The sequence below is a fragment of the Bombus pyrosoma genome, linkage group LG14 (genome assembly GCF_014825855.1).
Source record: "Bombus pyrosoma isolate SC7728 linkage group LG14, ASM1482585v1, whole genome shotgun sequence".
Taxonomy (NCBI): Eukaryota; Metazoa; Arthropoda; class Insecta; order Hymenoptera; family Apidae; genus Bombus; species Bombus pyrosoma.
In genome coordinates, this window is record NC_057783.1 from 5681209 (window position 1) to 5707015 (window position 25807).

The window sequence follows — 25807 nt, forward strand, 5'->3', positions numbered from 1 at the left end:
TTAGTCATTTATAGCGGTCGCGGGAATTTTGGGATTTTAAGAAAGGTAAAATGACTTAAGAGAAACCGTTTACGATGTAGTGGATTTTTAGATTAACTAATTGCCGGTATGAGTTGCTTCAATAGTAATCGATGCATCGTAAACCCTATCGTGGTGGTCTAAACCTTTAAGTAAGTCGGTGGGAGTCCGGGGTGCGTACACCAAGTACTCACTTTCCTTTACTCCACCGACTCGCGAATTGTTCTGAAAGTATTGTTTATCTATGTATGTGTTGACCTAAGTGGGAAAGGTTGACTTCGAAACGTGTAATCATTAAATCGCGATACGCCCCTCATTCTGTTAATTTTATCTATTTTAATCGTGAAAGTATGTAATCAGTTTCTTAAACTAGAGAACCCTTATTCTGTCATACAAAAAATTCTATCCTGTTCAATTAAATGAAAAATATTTGAAAAGAATATAAAATTGTTTAAATAATGAATAAATAATTAGAATAAAGGGATTAAACATTAATAAAAAATCAAGCACATATTAATAATATCCTCTTTATTTTCGTTATTCAATATTGCTGTTGTTATAATACGTGAAAACTCGGTTTTTGGAAAACTCGAGCCGATTGAATACGGTAAAAATACATTATCGTACTATGTGCGATAATATCCAAAATTGAATGTTTTTTGTATGTTTCCCCTGTTTTATTTGTTACCCCAACCCCAAAGACCTTTAACAAATCCTGTAAGACCAGCTTGACCTCCTTTCTTAGTTTGGTTACCAAGTTTTTCACTCAGATCAGGGAACTCAACCATATTGAAGGCTAAATCAAAGAACAGTGGTTTGCAGGAGATAGGTTGCATAGACGGTGGCAATTTGTAAACATTAGGTTGTTTTGTAAGAAGCGCATTATCTTCTCTGTACTCGTGTAAACGTTCATGCAGCGGTTTCTTCGTTTTTGTATATTTATTAACACCAGATTCCTCTTCCTGTCCATCCTCTAAAACGCTGTGTGCATGTGCTGTATACTTGGCACCTTCTATAGAAATTTCTAGCTTTCCAAGAGCTTCTTTCAACGATTCTGGAAGTATTTTACCATATTCTAGCGCATCTTTTGCATGTTGTGCAGATCTTTGATACAAGGTCATGGCTTCTCTCCATCTGTGAAGATTTGCTAGTGATTGTGCCATATAAAAACATTTAAAAGCTCTGTATCCCTTCGTTTTAGCTTCTTGCTCGCGTACAAACTCTTCGTCATCCTGTAGCTGTGATATTTCAACAAGATTGTGAAGTGCTGCCTCATATAACCGCACGATATCTTGTGGTTTTGTTTTAGCAGATTCTGCTGCTGCATTGATCAATGCTAGGTTTCTTTCTAGTGTACGAGACAGTCTGATGTATTGCAAATACGTAATTAAATGCTGTGGAGGAGATAGCTTGTCATTGTCCTTATTCTTTAGCTCATTTTTGAACAAGTCTCTCACAGCCGAAATCGCATCTTTGCAATCTATCAAGTGTGCTTCCAGTAAATCGATCTTAGCTTGATTTGTAGCTGTTTTCTCTAATGTCTGGTTTAGTCTAGAATCGGCGATTAGAAGACCAGCTGCTCTTGGTGGAACCACACCGCAGGACTGGCCCCGCCAGGTCACTTCTTCGGCGTTTGTTTGTTTCTCTCGAGTTTGAGCTATCAATGAATCTAAACTAGCTAACAGCTCGCCACTTAGTTGCCCTCTCATTTGCATTAAATCATCTATAGCAGTGGTATCTCCTATGTTATAGGCACAGTATCTAAGACTGGGAGCAAGCTCCTCGACGCGAGCGTTGTACATTACTTGCTCAGATTCTGGGAGTGCAGATGCCAACTTCCCATATACCACCTGAGCCTTTTTCAGATTTTCCATTGCTTTCTTCCATAGTTGCAGTTCAAAGTGTAGGGATCCATGTATCCATGCTACATATGCTTGAGCTTCTAATTTTGTCCTTGCATCGCAATTGACACTCTGAAAAATATATTTACCATTGAGAAATCAATCTGTTTTAACATAGGAAAATTTAAGTTACCTCTATCAGTTCTTGCAACTGTAAAGAATATGTAGCAGCTTTCCTCAGTCTTGATATCAGATGAAACTTCTTCCTTGGCTCTGTATTAGACTCTTGACGCAATTGCATAGCATAACTCCAAGCACGTTCTGCCATCATTAGGGGAACTTGTAAAAATTTATCATCTGTAACCATCATGGCTGTTATGTCTCTCCTCTTAAAGTGACGCTTGTCTCCTTGTGGGACTTTTAGAACTTTCCTAAGGCGTCTCAACCTTCTTGAGCAATATCCACGGTATCGTTGATAGTCACCATGCCTCAATCCATGTTGTTGCTGTGCTTCTTTTATTATTTTTAGAACTATTCAATGGTTAAGTAACAACATATAATTCACAGATGATATATAAATGTAGTAATTGTTACATCATGCTTCATTAACATAAATATGTCAAAAAGAAATCAATAATATAACAGACATAAGTAAACATACATCTGTATATGGAAAAAGATAACTTTTACAGCTTTTTATTTGTAAATTTATGAAAGTTATTATTTTAATGTAATTTCTGACAATGACATATATTTGCAAGTAAAAAAGGCAGGAAATGACAAATGTAGGTTAGAAAATAACATATGGCATTGACAGAACTATTTTTGCGAGCAAAAAGCTTTTTGGAAAGGATACTTTCCATCGAATACGTCTTCTGCTGCGTCGGTGTTGTGTCATCGTTTATTTGATTTTCCTTAAACGAATCACTACTTTTTTCTTCGACGACCATCGTATAACCACGTACCCAATTTTCACCAAGTTTTCAACCACAAATTCAACAATCACAAAATAACTATAGCTGCTGCTTGGTAGAAATGGTACAATTCACATCTGAACATAATATTATCCGGCGGCGATTTCGAATCTATGGCAATATAATAATAATAATGAAGATAAATTAACCAAATATGAAATTATATACATTTAATATTATGAAACTTTTATTTTTATTATTATTATTGTTATTATTTTTGTAATAATTAAAATAAATTAGTAACTGTAATTATTCTTCGCATTACCTTACAGTACTAATATTTTATACCATTCTCGTTATATAACCGGCGTTTCTGTCTGTAACAGGTGAAATACAGGAAAGTCAGTACATCCTAGGGCATCACAGAGAATAATTTAAAAGACGACTGTATTCTAAAAATTTCTTCAATCCGCTAACACTACTTTCAAGCGTGACATAGTTCTCAGTAAAACAAATGTAAATTTTATATTATATTCTTTATATCATATCGCATATCTGTATGTAACAACTTGTCATATGCACGATATATACGTTATTATACAATAATATACACATTTCAAGGAGTTATACATCCAATACAGCATAGCTTATAAATAGCACATACTACTATACTATAAAAATAAACATAATGTAAATTACTGCGTATTTTCTGAATTTCATTGAATAATTCAATCTCCCTCTCTTTCTGTTGTCATTTGTGCAGCCAATTCTCATAGAACACAGCTGCATTCCTTGTCCCACTCAAAGCTAGCGTCTGTCCTTGTCGCACACTGATGCTCTCCTTGTCCACGAACGTCTATTGTTTCGCCACCTACTATTCGTTGCACCAACTTAGATTTCCGGCTTCTGCCACCAGATGGCGAAAAACATATTGGTATATGCCTGTCCTTGTCGCACACTGATGCTATCCTTTTTTGCGACAAGGAACAGACGCTAGCTGCGATTGGGACAAGGAAGACATGAGTGTGCAACAAGGACATGGATATACACGTATGTTCGTAGCATTGGACAAAGACGGCGGTATTATACAGCAAGGAAGGATTATTCAATGGGCTCTAGAAAGAGACACAGACTGTGTGCGGACAAGGATAGACGATGCGAGCGGTCATACAAACAGGTAGGGCAGTGTTCTGTGAGAATTGGCTGCACGAATGACAGTAGAAAGAGAGGGGGATAGTGGGCAACAAGGATAGACAATGCAGACGGCCATAGAAATAGATGGCGACAGTGATGTTCCAGGAGAATGGGCTGCATGAGCGTCAATAGAAAGAGACAGTGACAGTATGTGACGAAGCTAGACGATAAGGACGGCAACAGAAAGAGATAGGCAAACGTCCGACTGGAGTATAGTTTCTCTGTTTAATTAAACAGATTTTTTAAATTATCCTTGGTCATTTCTCGGTATTTCTGAATCTTTCGTATTGTTTAGAAAATTTATTTGTTTATTTACTCGATGGTTATTTCCATCGATGATGTGAACACGAACGAAATTTTTCTAGCTCCTCGTATATGAATTTGTGAAGATGGCGAGGAAGAAGGATTGGATGCGATAATTGTCGAGGGTAAATGACTGTAAATTCTCTTTGACGTATTGATTTATTCAATGAAATTCAGAAAATATGTGTTTAATTTTATAGTTTGGTAGTGTGTGTTACTTGTAAGCTTTGTTATATTACATGTACCACTCCTTTAAATGTGTATATTATTTAATAATAACGTATGTATTGTGTATATGACAGGTTATTACATACGTATGAGCAATGTGATATAAAGAATATAATATAAAATTTACATTTGTTTTACTGAAAACTATGTCACGCTACTAATACTACTAATATATTCTTCATTATAAACCATTTAATTCTACCTTATGTTTTTATTTATAACTATTTGAAAAACATAGCTAGACGCAGCTGCATGATCACGCGATGTATATAAAAGTATTTTCTAAGGGATGCTTGCACGAGAACGTGTCCATTCGAAGAAGAAACACCGTTTACTTTCTGCGAGTCCTTGCTGATTATGTAAACGACGCTTTAGAATGCATTCCATCCAAATGTTCGACATTCCTGTGGAAACTGCACCTTTCAAATGTTGCGTGCGCCACTGCGTACAATCCTTACAATCTTTCAGATCCTTTTTTAATATATCGTCCTTTTAAACGATCATCGTTGTCTGCAAGAAATTGGCATTTTCAGGCTCCCCTGATGTTTCTTTCTGTGAAAAGGAAATGGAATCCACGTGAAATTACGTAAAAAGGTAATTTTCACCATAAAATGCAAAATTATTGTCAGATTATAACGAGTATTACAATTGTTGTTGAATTAGTTAAGTTTAAAATACCTGATTGTATTTTGTATCTTACATTTTTTGATTTTGATTTTTAGTAGAATGCAATTGAATGAAAGTTTCAAAAATTGAACAATTTAACCCTAAATTACTGCGGTTCCCATGGTGTAAGGGGCAAGAGGAACCAGAGCGCTGGGAAACATAAAAGAAAAGTTTCATCTTTAAGGGAACTTTGGAGAGGAATAAAGATTGACAGAAATTGTAATTTAGAGTTGAAGAGGAATTCTGGATTTTTGATCGTTCGTTTTATCGGTAAATTTAATTTTGTTAACGTTCGAGACTCTGGGAGGAAGTAAAACTTGACAGGAGCTATGATTTATAGTCAGAAGAAATATTTATTCGAGATATAATTGATAGATTTAGTTAAAATTTATTGAGATTTCATTTAAGAGATTCAAACACTCTATAGTAAGGTTTAGCGAACTAATTGGAGAATATTTAAAAGAGGAGAAATTTTCTTACTTAATTTAATAAATTTGTTAATTCGTAAAACATTATAGTTTTTAAAAGGGAACCTAAAAGAGTGTAAAATAATTTTACAAAGATTTCTGATTTTTCCAATATCGTACATAATATAATATTTGCGTGGAAACGATTTAAACGATACGTCATTTTGCAGAAAGAGGCAGAAGGAAATAAAGTTCTCTTAAGCGTGTTACGAACGTGAATTTGATATTTTTCCTTTGACTTCTGATTCCAGACTATTACCCGCTTTTATAACGTGTACATTAATGGTTAATGAGGGACTTGATATCTCGCTGCTTCTATTTCTTTCCATCTACGAAATAATATATCGTCCATCTAAAGTTTTGATCAGAAGTTACTTTCAGCTGCTGTTTGACGTTTTATTCTGACACGACAATGAATTTTCAAGTTTTAGAAAAGAGGAAGAAAAATTCGACATTTCAGCTGTATGTGTGTGTGTGTGTGTGTGTGTATGTATTATTTTTAGAGTAACATCAGCATTTTTCGATTTCTGGATAAAAAACATTTCTATACGTGAACAATGACAACGTGAACTACTTCCCAGTATTTAATTAACATTCAAAAGAATGAATCTATTAAAACAAAAACAGAACATCATATCACTATCTTGTACCTTTCTGAGGAAAATAATTTATGCACACTGCTTGCCACGAGTATTAGAGCATCTACTAGTCGTACACACTTGCTGAGAAACTACAATAAATTGTATTTTATTTAGTATTTTACATTTTACACCGCGCATGATGCGTTTAAAATAATTAGGAAATAAAATCAGAGAAAACCATACTATATATACCAAATATCATAGCGTATTGTAATGCTCATAATCGATAGTGTACGCACTCGTGTATCGCCACTGAATATCGAAAGATTTATACTGGTGATAATATTCTATAGATCTAGGAATATTTATTCACAATGATATCCACTGTGTCTTTTAAAATTATCCTGAAATTGAAGAAAAACTAACTAACATACGCGCGTATACGTCAATATACCTCAAGAGGTTCAGGTTAAAAGAATTCGATAAAATCATGAAAATGTATGCTTTGTTACGATATTGGAACTTCAACGTTTTACTATATGATATTTCAATTTCCAGAACGTCAAGAGGAAAGAACGAAGAATTTAATTAAAAATATTATCCATGTAATATACCGTAGAATATTATCTATATCGAATATTCAATATCAAATATTTTGGAAAAATTGTTAACTCTGCTTGATCGATGGACGAAACTCGATGGGATGGATCTAAGGGTAGATTAGTAGTAGAGGTTCGTTCTACCGGAAGTTATTATTTGCAAGGCGTCGCGAGATCTCAATGATCCCCCCTGGAGATGAAAGTTTGCTGGATTTTCGAAAGACTAACGGGAGAGGTGTGTTCCGCCCGAGTATTCCTCGATTTTCGAAAAGTTTTCAGCGCGGTGCTGCGTGGAAATTCGCCAGCTTGCTGTCTGCATCGAGGACAAACCTGAAACAGCTCGAAATCGTGGCGAAATCATTCCAACGAATTGCTGGATCGTTAACATAAACGCTGTGTGTCTTTGAACGAAATCGCGCAAGTTTGTTTCCTCGTGACTCGACGTCTGATCAGCGCCTGACCTTATCTACTTAACTTTATACTAAGTAGCTACTTGCAATTGAACGAAAACTGGAATTGTAAGCTTAGCCGAAAGTGAAGAGTTGTTTGACTGTATTTCTTACAAAAATAAAGCAAATACAGTACTTGTGTCTATTCAGAGGATTTTCTTATAAATTTAATTAAGCTAAACAAAACATTTACGACTAGTAAAATGTTTGAATATGAAGGCAGACTATCCCTAATTGAAGTGAAACTAGAATTCTGACAGTGATGAATTGACCGATTGTACTTTTTATAAAAGTAAAGCAAATAGAATACTTGAATTTATCTAGAGGATTTTCTTACGAATTTGATTAAGCTATATTTTGGATATTTGAATATTCAATAAGAGGGGAACAAATTATTTTTTAAATGAAATGCTAGATTATTCTGCAATAGGATTTTCTGACAGTAAACAAGATTTCTGTTTAGTTACTTCATAAATGATTTGATGTATTTGAATATGCAAAGTTCGAATGTGGCAGATCAATCGATCACGGTAATCAGATTGAAGGGAAAGCTGTTTGGAATAGGAATTTGCGAAGAACAAAATGTTTCTAAAGCCGTAAGTATATTTTCTTTCTATCGAGTCGAGATTCTCAAGCTGAACTTTCAACATTCTTCTTTGGAAATTCCCCGTTTCGACATGCTTGGTTTAGATCAAAATAACAGGTATAAAATATTCAATTTTAAAATATTCTATTATTCGAGTTACTATTGTTAATATTATGGAATAATTTTATTAACATTATATGATTTATTGCAGTATTATAGAATAATTTAATGTTCAAGTTTCAAATGCTTCATTATGTTAGCCACCATTATTGATGTTATGGAATGTTTTAATATTCAGACGTTGTTCATAATATTTAATACTCTGCATCCTGAATGTTATTGGTTCCAAAAATATGAAATATTCTATTATTTAGTAATTATTTAATATTATTTGGTAAGTAGATAAAACAATATTCTACCGAAGTTTAATCATGTCTTCTATCATTATATGAACTTGTATAAAAATTTGCAGACCAATCATTATTATAATATTACAATATCGTAGGATACTTTAATATTTCTTTAATATCTCATTCCAAAACTAGTTGAAAAATCGTGAAGTATCGTTCGATACAATTACATCTCTGTATCGTGGATATTGTTGACTCCAAGGGTATGAAATGGAATAGTAGTTAGTTATCCAGGGGCGACTTTTCTTCCCTCGGACAAATAAAAATCTATATCAGAGTGTAAAAAAGAGAGAAGGAAGAAAGCAGAAAGTTTGTTGGACTAACATTTCTCCCAGTGAGAAGAAAGTTGAGAACGTCGTCGAAGATCACAAAGGGACGAACATTAAGGGGTTGATTTATGGGGAGCAGCGAAAAACTCACGGTCCAATGCGCCCTGATAAACATTATCCACGTTTCTCTTCGATTCTTTCTTCTCCTTTTTCTTCGATTTCTTCTTCGTCTGCAACCTCTTCCTCTGAGGATTCAATTTGTAGTTTAACAAATTTCAAAATTTCCTGATTAATTTCGAGGGAGTGATGATACCAGGCTAACGTGGATATAATTGAAGTTTCGAAACATTAAGTTTATTATGCGGGGAATATTAAACGACGTGCCAAAATAACCGATTTATGAAGAATGATTATTAAAAAGAAAAAAAGAAAAAAAACACTGTAAATGCAGAAACAAATTTTTCAGGAGGAAAAGGAAACTTCTGCATTAATGTAGCCTAAATTTAGGAAAAAAATTGTACCCGTAGAAAATCCTGTATGTGCCATTTCTTAGTTGTAAAGAACAGTCCATGATCCATTCATTTAGATAGATGCCATTCATTTAAAAATATACAAAAGCCAAGAAACAATTAACCAATGTTTGTTCGTACTTACATTTTCCTCTATAGAGGCAACGTTGTGATAGTTTTGCAAATTGTATTTAAATTCTATGCTACGGTATTCTAATTCATACATAGAACATTTTCCAATGAAAAAAGATCAAAATTTTTCAATTTTGGCACTTACAATCTTTTCTACAAGCACTGTTCAATTCTTCACAGAAATTTTATAGATTTATACTCCTTGCCATCTTTCTATTCAATATTTTCCTGTACCATTATCTATTAATAATGATTATATATTATATATATATATAATTATATATTTAACAACTTCTTCTTAATTATTAACGTAACTGTTATTTATTAACATATCCTACACGTCGTAACCAATATCACTATACAATTATTCTTCATGTATCTTCAATTTTAATCTCTTTTTACCAGAGTTTTCACACTTTAGATCGTCGATGATTCATAGTCCCGAAAAAAGATTCCAATTGCAAAAAATTGGAATGGAATGAAAATTAATTTGGAAATACAACAATAATAATATAACGATATAACCGTGTACTTTTAGAAGAACAGAAAGCGAGATTTATTCATCGAATAAATATTATATTTCAATATTATATTTGAGTATTTCTGTCTTTATCAGAAGAACGATCAGAGAATCGTCGAGCTGAACGATATAGAGATATCTACATTCGTCTAGATGGGAAGTTCGAGCTGTCAGGAAACAGACGTTCTGGCCAGGACGTTTAACGTCATAGGCAAAGCCGAGATTGCGTAATTAACAGGATATATCCTTCCCAATCCAGCCCTATGTCGGTGGCAAGGGGTTCCACGTCTTGCAAAGGGGGATTGAGATCGTGTTACGGTCCTGTCGGTTACAGGAACCACTTGCTAAAGCCGCCTAAGACGACTACCAAGATTGATTGGAATCCCGAGTTCCACACGAGCTCCTTTGGCCACAGAATCGATTGTTTTTGAATTGTAATCCCTTTGATACCCTGCCAGTGCAGTTGCTGCAGATTTGATAAGGTGGCTTCCAAGTTAAACGAAAGAAACTGGTACAAACGACCAATTATCATACGTAACGTTTTATATATCAGTCGCCTGTAACTGGAGTTTTCTTTGCCTACGACGACATGAAATTATGATACAAATTATGGTTTACTCTTATTGATTGTAACCTGAGGAATAGTAATTGTAACGAATAGGTTGATCGCATGAGATATAAAAACATGACGATAAGGTATGTGTGTTAATTAAGTACACGAAATGGTATTTGACAAATATTGTGGATATATGCAATACTTACATATGAACGTACGAATATTAATGTCGAATATCCAAAAAATAAACGGATGACTTAATTTCACAAGCTCCTTTTTCGCGAGGACACAGCGAGTTCCAAGATGAGTTTACAACTCTAGCTGTAAGCGAATATTTTCCAATCTGCGGACGTAGACGAATACAGACAGATTCTTGATGATTCAGTTAATGCTAAGGATCGCATTAAATATTACGTATATCGGGGTTTATTAATATAACGAACAACTGATCGTCAAAATATTCTTTCAACATTTAGAAAACGCACGTTCAAAGTAAATGTCTTGTAACTTCCATGAACGTAAACGTTTTTAAATATATAGTTATGATCATCGTTATGATTATTATTATAATTATCGCGTTTCATTGCAATTAGAACGAAGTTTCAACGAGTTTTGTATGAGATAAATAAAATATGCATAAAAGCTTTCTATAAAAATATGTTCAAATACTTTCGTCGGCCACTCTACGTAATTATAAAGTTGAAACGAACAGAGAATAGCGAATTTCTATATTAAACGCGCCATTAAATTCTGTTACCTAATTCTTTGAAGGTCCGCAGGCTCCTTCAAATATTTTCCAACTCTGTCCAAATATTTTCAGACCCCACAACAGCGTCGTTTCTGCGTTTTACCATTGAACGGAGTAAAACTTCCGACACGATTATCTAATAATCCGTTCTCGTAAATGCATCTTGATTAAAAGCACGGACAGCGTAAGAAATGGAAAGTTTCGAATGGATGCAGTTCTATTCGCGCGGTTTTATTGATCTTCCGCGAAAATTCGCCGTTTACCTTTGCACGTGAAGGCGGAAACTTCGTTCGTGGAAGGCGAACTTTCGTAGGAATAAGGGTAGCAGCATTGTGAGTAAAGTGCCAGCTTCCGAGAACTTACACGAGTCGACCTGTATCGCCACGTGGAACGATCTCGACGAGAACACTGGCAGAAAAATATTATTTCCAACGAAGATCATCGTCGTAAAGAAAGTTCCATCGGAGATATCTTCATGGATGGGTTGATTCACGCCATAGAAATCGACACAAGTGACATTATCTTTTTATTGTACTTGGACTTTGGTCGATTATGATTTACAAGTTTTCTTCGTTCTTCATGAAAAATCGATAGCATGACCATTGAGAAAATGATCTTTGTATCTTTTGCTACTTGAAGATTGGTCTATCGCGATTCACAAGCCTTTTTCGTTGTTAACGGACAATCGAAGATGTGATTAAATTATTATACTTAAAGAATAAAAGGGTTAAACATGAGTAAGGCGATAAAATAAATAATCGTTGAGAAAATGATAATTCGATGAGCAAACGGTGTTCTTCAAATTTTTAACTTCTGCAAACAATGAAGAAAAATGAAGTAAATGTGATTCCTAGATCGCGGATATTTATGCAAATTCATATTTTTATGTAGATAGTTAAAAAAAAAAAAAGAAACCTAGTTAGAAAATTGTTTCAACTGGTGTATATTGTATGTATACGTCGAGGTAAGCGGAATCATTTAACAAATTACACTTTGCAGCTCAATTTTTAATTATTTTCATGAATTTTAATTATTTTACTTACTTTTTTAATCTTTAGATTATTTTGCACAGATTACTTATCATTTTAGATTATTTCCACAATTTTTTAGATCAACCAGGTTATTAAGAATCCCTTGTACGAATTTCCTCCAATTGGGAACGTCGCTTCCCATCTTTCTGACAACTTCCACAAGCGTTTCGTTTCGTGCCATCACCTTAACATCATGCCACTCGTTCCGCAAACTATTTTTGCGGCTTAGTTTATATCAGTCACACTGTCCAGTATCTTTTGTCCTTGAAAATCTCTCTGGAAATATTCGTGAACGTTTTACGTTCCTTCGTCGTCGATGAAGAAGAAATTGAAACCGATCGGTCGATGAGTTTTGTGAAAAGAGGGACTGAAAATTCGATGGAGAGTCGTGCCATGGTGTGGCACGAAAACAAAACGTTTCAGAGAACCTGGTTAATAATGGAATGGAGGCTGCCAGGCCGGATAGCCTGGGAACTCTTAAATTCTGGCTCACGACGTAATTAAAAGACCTCCTGAATCTTTCAGATTCGCTTAATGAAACTCCGGGAAAAATTGATTTTTACCCGGTTGCTTTGTTTTCCTTTCATTACCGGTGTCTCTTTCCCGAACCATGGAATATCGGTTAATGCACTTTAATCTGAAATCCAATAATTCGAATACTGCTAATACGTAGAAAATCGCCGAGTTAACGGAAAAATGATCAGGCATTTCTTCCTTTTATTCTCAACGATCTTTCGTATCTATCATAGTAAAAATTGTAATAGCGTAAGTACGCTGTTATTGAAAAATTTATATAGACACTTTGGCTGATTTGTAGCAGCAATATATGAACATTAATAAGATATATAATGTATGAATATACAAATTGATTACATAAATATATAAAAGATAGAAATTGAGCAATCGATAGATGGAAACACTACTTGTTAAATTTAAATTTAAATGATTCAAATTAACGTATCTCGTTGAAGTTCTGTAGATATCAAGCTTCGTTAAGATTTTTCTACATATCGCCGGTTCAATTGTAAACTTGAAAGATTAATGACTATAATTTATTCATAAATGTGGAACAAGTATCTTCTTTATTATGTCTGTACCTTAGAGAACCAGATAGTCTGGCAATGAAGAAACTTCACAGAATTTTATTATAAATTTTGTTGGAAAATTGTTCCGTAATTTGTTTAACTTTCACAAATGGCAGTATTTCAACGGTTAAAATCAATTTTATTGCGTTATAGTATAATAATAAAATAAGTAATAATACATCATTTTACCAACAGATAATTCTTACTTATGATTCTGTTGTTAGATTGCTAATAAACATAGGCAAGTGTCCAGGTACTTTTAGTAGTATACTTAAAGGAAAGTACTTAAATTTATAATATCTTCTTGCCGAGAATTCTCTACTTCTTCTAAACGTGATGAAGAGCAAGGAAGTCATAGTTTGATCGGTAACGTTGTTAAACCGGCAAGTTCAACATGATATTTAAGGTCCTGGACAGAAGTTTCGGAACATTCCAGGACATTACAATATTAAATTGTGCATAATTAATATCGGGAAACTTTTTATATTTATCTTAGTTTGTTCAAGACGAAGTTTAATCTACGGAATTACCAAAGGTGGGTAGAAATGAAATTGTATCAAGCACATATTTTGTTAATAGACTGCGGATTTTTATGCATTTATGGAATATTTACATTACAGAAAGCAATATGTAATAAAAATATATAAAATACCTGAAGCACATTTAGGTTCCATTCATTATCCGTATTCAGAAAAATATGAATTTCCATAAAAATTCGAATGAAAGATTTTCAGTGTTTACAGCAATGAGAGAAGAATTGCAAGTTTACAAATGGTCCAATGACATTTAGATAAAATTGTAATAATTACATCAAATTGTTCGTTAAAATTCTTTCAATGAAAGCTATGTAGAAGGTCCACAGTACGAATTGCCACTTGAAATGAAGGAAGGAAGTAACGAGGAGGGGATTTCGATGGTTCTCAGGACTGACGCTAATGAAAATACATCGAGGGTTAGTTCAACAGAGCTTTTTTTCTTTTCCTCATAGCCCAAGAAAGAAAGAAAAAAAAATAAACACTTACAAGTTACAGGTGCACTTTGGGAACATTCACAGTAGTACATGCGTACGAAAAGCACACTTTAAAAAAGGCTGCTTCCACGCAACACGCATAGCGTTCGCCACGGATAAAACACACTCTCTCTTCGCGCAATTTTCCGTTCGCAGGTGAAAACTGGATTCTCGTAAAAAAGTCCGACGCTAGATCGCCGAGCAGGAATTGCGTTGTGTCATCGCGAGGAACTGTGGCTCAGAAAATCGTTCGTCTCGTTCAGGTAAACGACAAACTCAGCGATAAATCGTCAACCCTTGGACCTCATCGTTGAGCGAATGATCCACGAATCCTAAGGAAACCAATTTCTCAGTCGACCGAAATAACACGCCCGTCGACTTGAGCGATGAAAACGCAGATTTTGTAAAATATCCACGGCCCTGACAAAAGCGATATCGATTTCCCTCCTTAATCTTATATACACAGAAAGCAGGGCGTTTTACTTTTTGATCTTAACTCTGTTTCACGTGCGTCGCTTATGATACATACACTATGTACAGCCTCTTTGTACAAGTTTCTCTCGAATAAAAATAGAAGGATAGAATAAAAGAAAGTAACATCATTCTGCGTTAGAAGACAACAAGAGTAACAATTTCGTAAAAATCTATCAAATCAAATCGAAGCACAATATTCGATAATTAACGTTGATCGATAAACAACAAAGTATCTCGTCAAAGATAAGACTCACTTGACAAGAAACGTCTTCCAAAACCATGAAATATATATATATATATATCGTCATCGATCTTGCTATCGTTCGATCGTTCACTAATCATTTCTTTCCTTTTTCTTTGTTTTTACACATGTCCTCTTTACAATAAACTACACTCTATCAGCGTTAAAAATTTCTTAGCTAGTTCTTTTTTTCTCGTTCGTATCCGTTAATAAGAAGTTTCTTTTTCACTGGCACACGAAACGGCTAGGATCCAGTGTCTTCGGTTTTCTCGTGGACGACTTGACTCGAGTCTTCGCGATTCACACAGTCTCTTATCGCTTGGAGAATCACGCGCACCCTCCTGTCCAGGGCTGCGAAATGGGGTTCCCATAGAACCGGCGCCACGGGATCCTTCGCCATGCTCCTACGCAACGCCTCGCTCAAGCGGTCTGGTCCGTTGTGAAATCTGAAAAACAAAAGAAAAGGGATGTTTCAATTTCTGGCGATGAAAGGATTTAGTTCTCTCCTCTTATTCCTCGTCGATGAAAACATTCAGGCACGTGTTACAGCCAGACTGTGCATCTTTAGGCAAATTTATATCTTTCTGCCGAAATAATTAAAAAATAGAATCTACATAGAGATTTGTTTCATCTATTGAATAAATATTACTTTCTCATTTTTTAGTTTATTTAAATGATAGCAGTTTAATGATAATCACGATGTTCGAATATTTTAATGAGCTAATGAAGCATTATTATTAATCGCCGATTTCTGCTCTAGTTTCTTCTCTATAATAATCGTTCGTCACCTTTCTGTTGAATTTTCAGTTCCGCATTTATCATACTTTTATCATAATGAATTTTATCATTTTAATAAACCGCGTTACTTATCGGATCGTTTGACATTAATAGAAATTTGTTATTTATATAAGATTTCATTCCACTCACATACAGATTCCATTAAGTATGACAATATAATTTCATAAGCATAGAAGCCCAGACCCTATTTGATAATTTAATTTTAATACGAAGTATGGAGAATAGAATTTAGAGGGGACGGTATTAGATCGTAACATGAAATATTCAACCTCGAACGAACCGTGCTTCATTAAATCCCGAAAATGGATTCTAGAAAGTAAAAAATAATCCTAGAACGTTATACGTAAAGGAAAAAAGCTTAAAATTATATATGAAGCAAAGAATTCGTTGTTTTATCTACAGAAAGATAACGAATTCTTTGGCCTAAAAGAAAAAAAAAAAAAAAAAGGAGAAAGAAGCATTTAGAAAATGCAAAGACGACTTAATAGAAATGGATCGCCAACGCAAGAGTTAAATAATACACGATAAATTGCAACGTTGCGGAGCAAAGACCCAGAGCAAATTTGAAAACCCTTACGGGACTACCTTAACGCTCTAGGTCTCAAACTGCTTAAAATAAAATCCCAAAGATAAATCTTTTCTCTCTGGACGGAGATGGTAGAATATTTGAACAATTCGTTCATGGTCTGTCGCCGAAATTCTCTTTCAAAAGACCACGCCACTGTTCTCTCCCTTCCTCACTCAAGAAAGACCCGGTTGATCCTCGGTTTTCAATATTCACGGGGAATCAAAGTAATTCGATCGTTTTTAATAAACATGCAAATCCACGGACGTAGAAGTCGTCGGAACTCGAAAGATTAAAAACGTGACCCCTTCCCCTCTCCTTCTTTCGTCTCGTCTCTGTCTGGCACATTGATCAGCGAGCTCGAGCGTGAGGCGACAGAAATTTTTCAATAAAAATGCAAATGCCCGTAATTAGAAGTTGGTTCGGCGGTAAGACACGTATCTTACTATCTATCATCGAGAGAACTTCCCACCTTCGTTTTGCCGCGGCACCTTCTCTCTTCTTCTTTTTTTTTTCTCTCCCTATCTTCTCCTTCCTGTCCCATGTTGGAAAAATTATTTTTCCGGTTTGAAATTTTCCACATTGCTGGAACCATCCTGCGAGATTTCGAGACGCGGTTCGATAATAGAGGATCTGGCTCTTCCTTGCGGAACAGGCAATGAATAAAGTATCGGCTAAGCAAACGGCTCGTAGATGGTACTTATGGCGTATGTACAGGGTGAACTATTTGGTTTTCAGGCTTCCTGAACGGCAATGTCTCGGATTAGATACATTTTTGCGCTGTTTGATCGATGATCTTTCGTGGATCTTTCGAGACTTGCTTTCTTCTAACTCTCATTCGTTCCTCGTGTCAATCTTACTCGCTTTTCCGATAAAAGATCGTATTACTCGGCTACATTTATAGAACAATTTTCCTGAAACTTATTGGCTTTGACGTGCGAATGAAGCGTCATATTTCTAAAGGAGAGTCAGTGTCAATGTATGTGAAAGACAAAGAGTAAAATTAGTTATTGATCCTTTCATTTCATTCATGTTTTACCACTGTGTCAATTTGACACACGACAAATATACATTTTGACTTCTTTGACGAATAAAATTACGTTATTAATATTCTTACGCGATTTCGTTCATACTGTTTTTGATTTTTAATTGTTTTTTAATTTCTTCTAAGCGGCCGCGATCGAAGAGAATGTCTTTCATTGCAAGATTTTGGTTACATAGGGTACAGATCCGGCTACAGATTCTTTTGCAAGTAGATAAGTCGAGTAGATAAGTAGATAAGAATCTGGCGTGGCTAATTACCGCATGCGTAATAACCACTTGATCTAGTCTGTTCGGTAAACTGGTGTCCGGTTTGTATTTATATTTATACCCTTCTTCTCTACGTTTCCTCTACGTTTTGCTGCTGTGAGTTCGCAGTATAATCGAGCTTCTTCGAAATAGTCGAGAGTATTTTTACCTCTGTATCTATTTAATCTTCTGCGCTACTAGAAATATCAAATGATTTGTCAATAGCATCTGATTGCAGCAGTTGCAGAACTGGTTCTGATTCCTTCGACAGATATTCATGGCTAATTCTTCAATGTCCAAGTCCGCATCTTATCAAAGTTATTCTTTCTTGCCTGCTCATGTCGAGAATGGAGATTTTTTGGTACAAGTTTTGTATCATATTGTGCAACTTGGGTCGGTGGATCGACCTAGAAACGTCTTGAAGTCTTTTTTTCTTAAGCCTTCTTATCGAATTCTCCGTGTCATCAAATTTTAATGTTAGATAGTAGAATTTTGTTCACACTTGGGGACTGAATTATCGACGATTTACAGAAAAGCGGAGAGAAGCAAGAAAAAGTAAAGAAAACGTTGGCTGATTACATATGATCGATTGATATAATGGTTTTCCAACGGGACACCCCGTATATGTGGGTTTGTGTGTATACTTAAGCGCATATTCTGGAAGAAGCACGCGGATAAAAGTATTTTTCTGGCTGGCTACTTCTCGATGTCACAGGGGAACGTAGAAAAGCACGCTGCTCTTTGCCGTAGAGAAGGATAAAGACTTGATCGAACAGCTTTTATACCATTTGAACGATTATGGTCTTCGAGGGTATTGATGATACTGAACGACAGATCCTTTTAATATTTACCGAGTCGAAACTCCAACAGAATCCCATCCTCTGAAACTTTAACACATCTTTTTAAACAATTTTTTAAATTAATACAATTACATTACAATTCACACTTTCAATACTATTCAATTATTACAATAATTTTGCTTTGAAACAGCTATTGTATTTTTGGTTCTATTTAGTATTACAACATTATGTAGTGATAACTGTTCGCTATTGTTATTCACTGATTTGATCGATTGATTATTATTATTGTTGGATTTATTGTATATACGTCGTTAGATAATTGGATTGAATATTCAATAGTATTGGATTACTTCAAAAATTGGACACTTCTGATATTTGGTGAGACTAAGGAAAAGCGAAAAATTCTGGAAAGAAAATTCGTAAAGCTATTCGATATATTCTGTTTGATAAAAATTGTTTTAAACCCATGGAAATGAATAACCTTCAATTTCTTTTTTAATAATTTTTTAAATAATTATTAATGAAGCTAGGAGATAGCAATGCTATTTCTAATCAAAGAAACATGGAATGAAAAATAATAAACGTAACGATACATGTAAGAACATGTCGCTTCTGGAGGAAGGAAAATTAGATTTCAATAGTAGCGAAAGTGTCAAACGATTAAATTTTATTTTTCTCAAATCATTTACAAGCGAAGAAAAAATGGTGTACTTCTACTACTATAAAAGCTGTTTCGTTTCCTCTTCGCCTGTATTGTTATTACAGCGCGTAAAAAAGGTAATAGAGAAATCCTACGCTCGATAATATGAGAAGAAATTACGAACACGATCCTCGACATACTGTTATTCCAGCTAATCAAACATCACGTTGCGTTATAAATGCAACGGTTTCATGAAACATATTTGATAAGAAGGGTACAGCATCGCCCTATACGTGTTTCGTATTAACGCAGGTTGCAATAGTTGAATGGGAACTAAATGAAAACGAAATCATAATGAAAGAGAAGTAACCATGACTGACACGATGAAGTAGCTGCAATGAAGTACCCACAGGATGCAATTATCCTATAATATCAGGTTTAATGGACAACGTGTGGGCTTCTTCAATGCGTCTTGAACGACCAGCACAATTTCATTCAAGAAGATACTCTCTGTTAGCTGTGTTCTACGATAATAAGCAACTAGACCAAACTACCAAACTGGGTTCGATTTGCTCGTATTATTACACGGTTATTAAGAGAAAGATAGTTAACATAATTACTACTCTACGCGAAGATGAAAAGTCACGAGACATAAAAAATACTGCAGCCACGCGAAGAGCAAAAAGCAAAATACGATTCACTTTCACGAATAGAAACATCCTGTGTGTCTTGTTTCTGGTAGGTTTGTTAAGTTATTTTCAGATGTGGAATATTCGAGACACGTTCGAATCAAATCGCAACGTGCGCTAGTGAATACGCCGAAAGCCAAATCAAATCCAAAGAAGCATCGAAGAATCTAATAGTTGGAATTATCTTGACATTCTCACTGACATTTCATGAAGAATTCAACAAACGGATTCCGAGCGCCAGCGTATATACATAACAACTGAAGACGAATAGCTGAGCGAAAACGAGAAGGATAACTGGAAGGATAACTGGCCGTAAAGGTTTAAAGAAATCAGCGAATCCTGGGAACCGAGATCCAGATTGCCGCGTGGAATTCAATCTGCGAAACGAGTTATCTCGATTTTTATCGAGACAGCGGCAGGTGTCGTGCTTGTAGAGAAACACGCGTGGCGGAGATTCTGGCGAAGAAGATATCAGCTACCGGTTTCGACCTAGCGGACACACGTAACGACGGCCTAAGCAGCGTGTCGGACAGATCGATAATCGTTTGCTGTTATCGTGCATCGGTCATTTGGTGCACGTACATCTCGCGGACACACACAAAAAACCAGGTACACATTCGTGGAGATGTGTGCACGCGTGTGTAGCTACGCGTGTCGACGAAATCCGCTCTCGTTGAATTTATCGCGGCCGTAAAAAGCCTGGTCCCCGTGAATCCGCATCAAAGCGGAGATTCACGAGCGATGCTGGCGACGGCCAATTCTGGTAAAACGTTTCACTCCGAAATCCGCCTTATCCAGCCCCCCGGGGCCACGGCTCGTAAAGTTTCCCCAGCGTTTCCCTTTTTCGAAATCCGCCGAGAGGCCATCCAGAGAGGGGAAGGGAGCCCCGCTCTGAATTGTAAATTCGACCCAGATCGATCCTCTGCGCTCTCGCGACACCAGCCCTCGATACGATCGTACCCACAGCGTCGAATTAGAGCCACGTCCAGATCCACGATCTTGCCTTCCTTCTATCTCCTGTTCCCTGTGGCATTGTGTCGATTGGAGAAATTAATAGGAGATCGGATAGACTGATTTATGGGTGGAGGATGTGCAGGCGAAAATCGAAATATTTGATGGATTTGTTAGAAAGAGTAGAGGTTTCTGTCTATACAGTGGCCAAGGCCAGTATTTTTACCATCGTTGTGTTTATTATAGTACTTATACTATCAATATTTTGGTAAAATCGAGATACATATCGTTATTATAAATTTTCTTCTTCGTCTTCTTTTATCTTTCATGTAGCATGCACATCGTGGTCATTAGCCACGATGTTTGAGTTGTGTGAGTTAGATCTCGTTGAACATATCGATTTCCTTAAGGTAGCTTATCGTATTTATTATATAGTCTCGTGATGTTACAGCTTTGTCTGGTTTCGTGCTGTATTTTTGTCTTTGGTGCTTTGTTCTTCTACACTCATAATTAAGTGATTAACGGTTGGTCTTATGGTTATTAATGGTTATTTTTGAGTATCCGGTACGCCAGGCCAGTACATTCCTTCTTTTTCTACTCGTACCGTTGAATGGAATTTTGTTGGTTGAAATGTTATACTACGTTGTAAACCCTTGCTCCATCGGTTAAAGTTCAGATTTTCTCCCATTTTTCTTTTATTGCTATTTTTGTCATTTTCATAATATATACACACACCCACACACATATATATTACAAATAGAAGTGTATAAAACTTCAAGTATTCTGCTTACGAATAGGAATGTCAAGCAAATCCTACAAAACAATAGAGTTTCCCTACGAAAAGAACGCGTTCGCAATAAAAGGAATTTGATACAATAATAGAAACTGGAGCGAAATTATTCGAATCCAAGTCACGATAATCAATTAGGAAGAATTGCTATAGTACTGAAAAAACTTACTTTAAAAGGGTGCTTAGAGTTGTTTGTCTGATCATGCAGCACTGTAAGATGGGGGCCAAGATAGAGATCTCATCGTGGAAAGCTCTGCCAAAACCTCTGCCGTGATCCAAGTGCAAGGGGAACGTGTTGTTGCCGAAAATCTTGAACGTCTCGTAATGGTGTCTGTCCATGTTTCCCATAAGAAAGTCTAAGACGGCCATGTCCATTAGATCCAGCAGCCTGCGACCCTCGTGATATGGTGGAATTTCTTTTACCAGGGAACAGTAATCGGAATCTGAAAGCATACAAAAATGAAATATTACTAAGTTTTAAGTTGTATTTATTTTACAGAATATTGAAATGCTACTATAGCGTGGAAGGTTGGTATTAAACGAAGATTCAATTAAACTGAACGAAAATCAATTAAAACTTAGAAGTATTTCAAACTATCGCTTTTCACCGTGAAGTTTTAATGTCCGATGGATATATAAATATAGATATATTATGTAACCAGGTTATACATGGCTTATGAGAGCTACGGAACTTTTACATTTTTAAAGCTTCAGACTATCAAATATTCAGCGATCCGCTCGATAATATACTCTTAACGATGGTAGCTTCTTTAAAGCTCTGGCTTTCGATTTATAGCTTAATATTTAATTAATATACAATTAATTATTGATAACAAGAACTATTTCGGAACAAATGCTGCAGTAAATATTGTCTAAGATATACGTATAGAGTGACTTGAGAAACCATTCGAATTCTTATAGAAAAATCTTCTATTTATGCGTGTGATATGTTTAGTATAAAACATTTTGAAATTATCACTGTAAGCATCACGCGTCTCACTTACGATCATACTGCTCGAATCTCGGACCAATACGAACACGTATCGTCTATTTTCACGAGACTTCTATTTGTAATGCAATTTGTTCAAAATCGAAAAATTGAAACAACTGGACTCGTCATATTCTTTCCATGTTCACTTCGAAGTCTGTAAAACGAAGTCTATAAAAAGTTATCGTTAGAAGCAGAGAACTCACCACCTTAAACCAGTTTTTGTTTTATCTCGGTACAACACCTGGTTCCCGAGATATCGCCGTGCGAAGCAAGTATAATTTTTAATAATTCCGTATCTCTGTCTCTATCGCACTCGCACGCCGACCTACCGCAATCCAGATACCGGTGCAGCGAACAGTGAATGATGCTGATTTAGCATTTTTTCACTCCTACTATTAAATCGTTACGTACACAATCCTTCGAAAAAAGTAGGTCACGGCGATTTCCACGAATTTTGACCGTCATGTATCTTATCGCTGAACTATCGACTCGCGATATCCCGGGAACCATTGAACGTATGTATCGATTTGAAACAAAGTGCATTATAAAAAGAACGTGCTCTGCTATGTAGCGAGTATACCCAGTGGAAAATTGGTTGGATATTCCGGATGGATTTTGCAACCGGTTAAGACGCACGGATATTATGATTTTGATCGAAAGACAATAAATGTAAAATTGTTTTAGAAAATAGATTATTTTAGATTGATAATGAAATTATAATTTACATTAACACGTCCTGCGCTAGCCACGAGAAATGCTCTATGTTTATTTGTACACAACCGTGTATGTAAAATTATTCAGAAGATAACGTTAAATTGACGTAGCTAATATTCAGGAAACGACGCTAATAATTGGCGAATAGCATTTAACTTGGAGAAGAACTGACGTTTAGATGAAACAAGCGGTTGCGGCTTGTAAGTAAAAGTTCGGAAAAAGATGTGATAACAAGTATGACGTAAAATCGTGGTCGTAGTAAAATGCACAAAACTTGTCGTAAATATGAAGGAAAACATTGCCGAACTATGCCAGCGACAGTTATAGATTTTGAAATAACGTAGAACTACATCGCCGGCAACCAGCCAAAAACTTATAAATGACGTGGAACTACGTCAGTGGCAACCAGTTATAGATTTTGAAGTGACGTAGAACTACATCGCCAGCAACTACGGTGGCGAACAAAAGAATGTTTATAAAATAAGAAATATAAAGACGACATAATTTTGCGAATACGATGAATAAACGTGATACATATATCATGGAATAAATGACTGTTATCAATATTGACAAATATTTTGGTAATTATGTGGGAAAGGATACAGCTCACCGGTTTCGATAATCTTGAAATATATTGCCAAGGTCAACATGCTTAAACTTAACAAAAATTCAATACAATTTATGTTACGACTATACTTCACTCTGGAGTAGGCGGCCGCGTTTTTATATAGTCCAGCCTAAACTTAACTCATTGACGACTATTTTTAATATCGTATAAATAAGAAAGAAGAAACGAACGCGCCATAGATTAGGCCAGAGTGGTAAAGTGATATAATTTTCAATGAATCTATCGCTATACGAAACGTTGCGCTGTGTCTTCGCCTGTCTATTCGTCATTTGCATACAAATAATAATTAAAGTACACATCGATACTTGGCACCTATATCGGTACAATTAAAAAAATGTAAGCCCTAGAGGAGGGTCTTTTCTTTTCTTTTTTAAACAAATACACAAATTACACGAACTAAAATAAATAAAAGTACATTTTTTACAAAGAAATCTTCGTGCGTCGTCTGAGCGACGTTACAAGACTGACACTTGTAGCGTCACAAAACAACTGAAGATGAGTCAGTGTGGTTGTAAAACCAAGATCATTTTGATAGCGACGTAAGTAATAATTTTCCCTTCTAACGCAAAATTGACGGAGTTATAAAGATACCGTTTTATATGATAAAAGCAGAAACATAATGTAGGCTTTCTTTTTGATAAAAAAAAAAATATGAAATTTGTCGAGTTGTTCCATTACCGTTGCCAAGCAGCGACACGTCCTCCACACGTAACCTAATGACAAAATTATATCTGCTAGCATATACAAATAATAATAAATCAAGTTGTAATGAAATTTACAATACATTTGGAAAATGGCATTTGCGAAATAGAAACAAAAATTAATTCATAATTATCGGATCAGATACTAATCTGACGCAACCTGCAACTCCTGCAACTGTTGATTTATCCTTTTTTATTTATATTAAATATAATTAGCATCAATGAGTTAAATTTAAGTTAAGCTATATATATATATAATTTAAGTTAAGCTACGTATACGAGCTTGACGACGTATTTCAAGCTCATTGAAATCAGCCAAGTGTGAGCACAGCTTTTCCACATAATTACAAAAATCATTGATACAGAAAATTATGAAAATCCACATCGCATCAGTTTTCATCTTTCTTTTGCTCGGTGCTTAAGGATGACGTGGAACTTGTAACCGCTCGCGAATGTGTTAATAAAGTAGATTCGAGGGAAGAAAAATCTCACCGTGCTCCCACTGCGCCTTCTTCCTCTTGTGATAACTCCTGCGCCATGGATGTCGCCAGGCCTTCCTCGCAACGAAAGATTTATCCGGCAAGAACGCGGCGAAGCTCCCTTCAAGTGTGTCCGGATTTCCGCAAATCGCGTGCGCCGTATCGCAGTAATAACTGCACTTGCCGTGGAAGCAGATATTACCGGCGGGGCTGACGAAGAACGTCTTCAGCAGCTCGCCGTCGGCGATCTGATAAATCTCTGTCGTTAGGTTCAACGTTCTACCGGTGACTGGCATCGCCCTTCGGAATCCCAGTAGTCTGCAACAGCGAATCGTTCGATGAGGGCAAACTTCTCCACGCTCATTCCTCTCGGATCCAAGAAACTATACCGATAACGTTGATTCATCGGAGATCTTGCTTTTCATAGATCGTCTTTTTCCTTCTTTTTCTTTCTAATAAAATTTCGATCGATAGAATACTTGGTTACCTGTCCAGATGAAACGCTGCGATCTCTGCTGTGTGTCTCTCGAAGTCCGTGAAGTAGAAGTGATTTGGTAAAGTTTGCTGTTCTCGTGGAAACCTGGTACATTAATGAGAAAAAAGAGAGATAATATTGAATTGTTAATGATTCAGAGGAGTTGGAATAAATAAAACTTTGGTATTCTCTTGCTATGAATTTAGGTGGCTTTTCGTCGTACAGGTAGGACGCATTAAAAATTATAACGATGTGAATCGAGGTTGGGAAAAATTAGAATTTTCACAAATATCGTCGCTCTGGTGGCGTAGTTAATTAAGGTATAATTAGATCGCGGATGTTTATGCATTTATGGGAAATTTAAATATGCAAAAATAACCAGAACGCATGTGACATTCAAGTAAAATGTGCAAAATATTCAAAGTAAAGTAATCGTTATAATTTCAACGGGCGAATCAAATTCCTA

At 35.7% G+C, this 25807-nt stretch overlaps 2 protein-coding genes and 1 long non-coding RNA gene across 3 annotated transcripts in view; 1 reads left to right on the top strand and 2 right to left on the bottom strand.

The window, feature by feature from the left end:
• Window positions 1-529: 529 nt before the first annotated feature.
• Window positions 530-3395, bottom strand: LOC122575217 (signal recognition particle subunit SRP68). The gene is made up of 4 exons (XM_043743882.1): window positions 3099-3395; window positions 2716-2944; window positions 2053-2390; window positions 530-1991 (listed from the first exon to the last, which is right to left on the bottom strand). Exons 2-4 carry the CDS (start codon window positions 2807-2809, stop codon window positions 696-698), a joined length of 1728 nt encoding a protein of 575 aa, XP_043599817.1. The 5' UTR covers window positions 2810-2944; window positions 3099-3395; the 3' UTR covers window positions 530-695.
• A 1009-nt stretch (window positions 3396-4404) lies between these two features.
• Window positions 4405-14065, top strand: LOC122575052. Its single transcript, XR_006319296.1, has 2 exons — window positions 4405-5092; window positions 5221-14065. It is a non-coding gene; the product is annotated as an uncharacterized LOC122575052 (long non-coding RNA).
• LOC122575051 (extracellular serine/threonine protein CG31145) overlaps window positions 14060-25807 on the bottom strand; it is a 94927-nt gene continuing 83179 nt past the window's right edge. The window contains exons 4-7 of the mRNA XM_043743433.1: window positions 25354-25446; window positions 24880-25184; window positions 21523-21796; window positions 14060-15276 (exon numbers count right to left, since the gene is read on the bottom strand). Of these exons, the coding sequence (XP_043599368.1) occupies window positions 15075-15276; window positions 21523-21796; window positions 24880-25184; window positions 25354-25446 (874 nt within the window). The 3' untranslated portion in view covers window positions 14060-15074. The remainder of the gene's footprint in view (window positions 15277-21522; window positions 21797-24879; window positions 25185-25353; window positions 25447-25807) is intronic.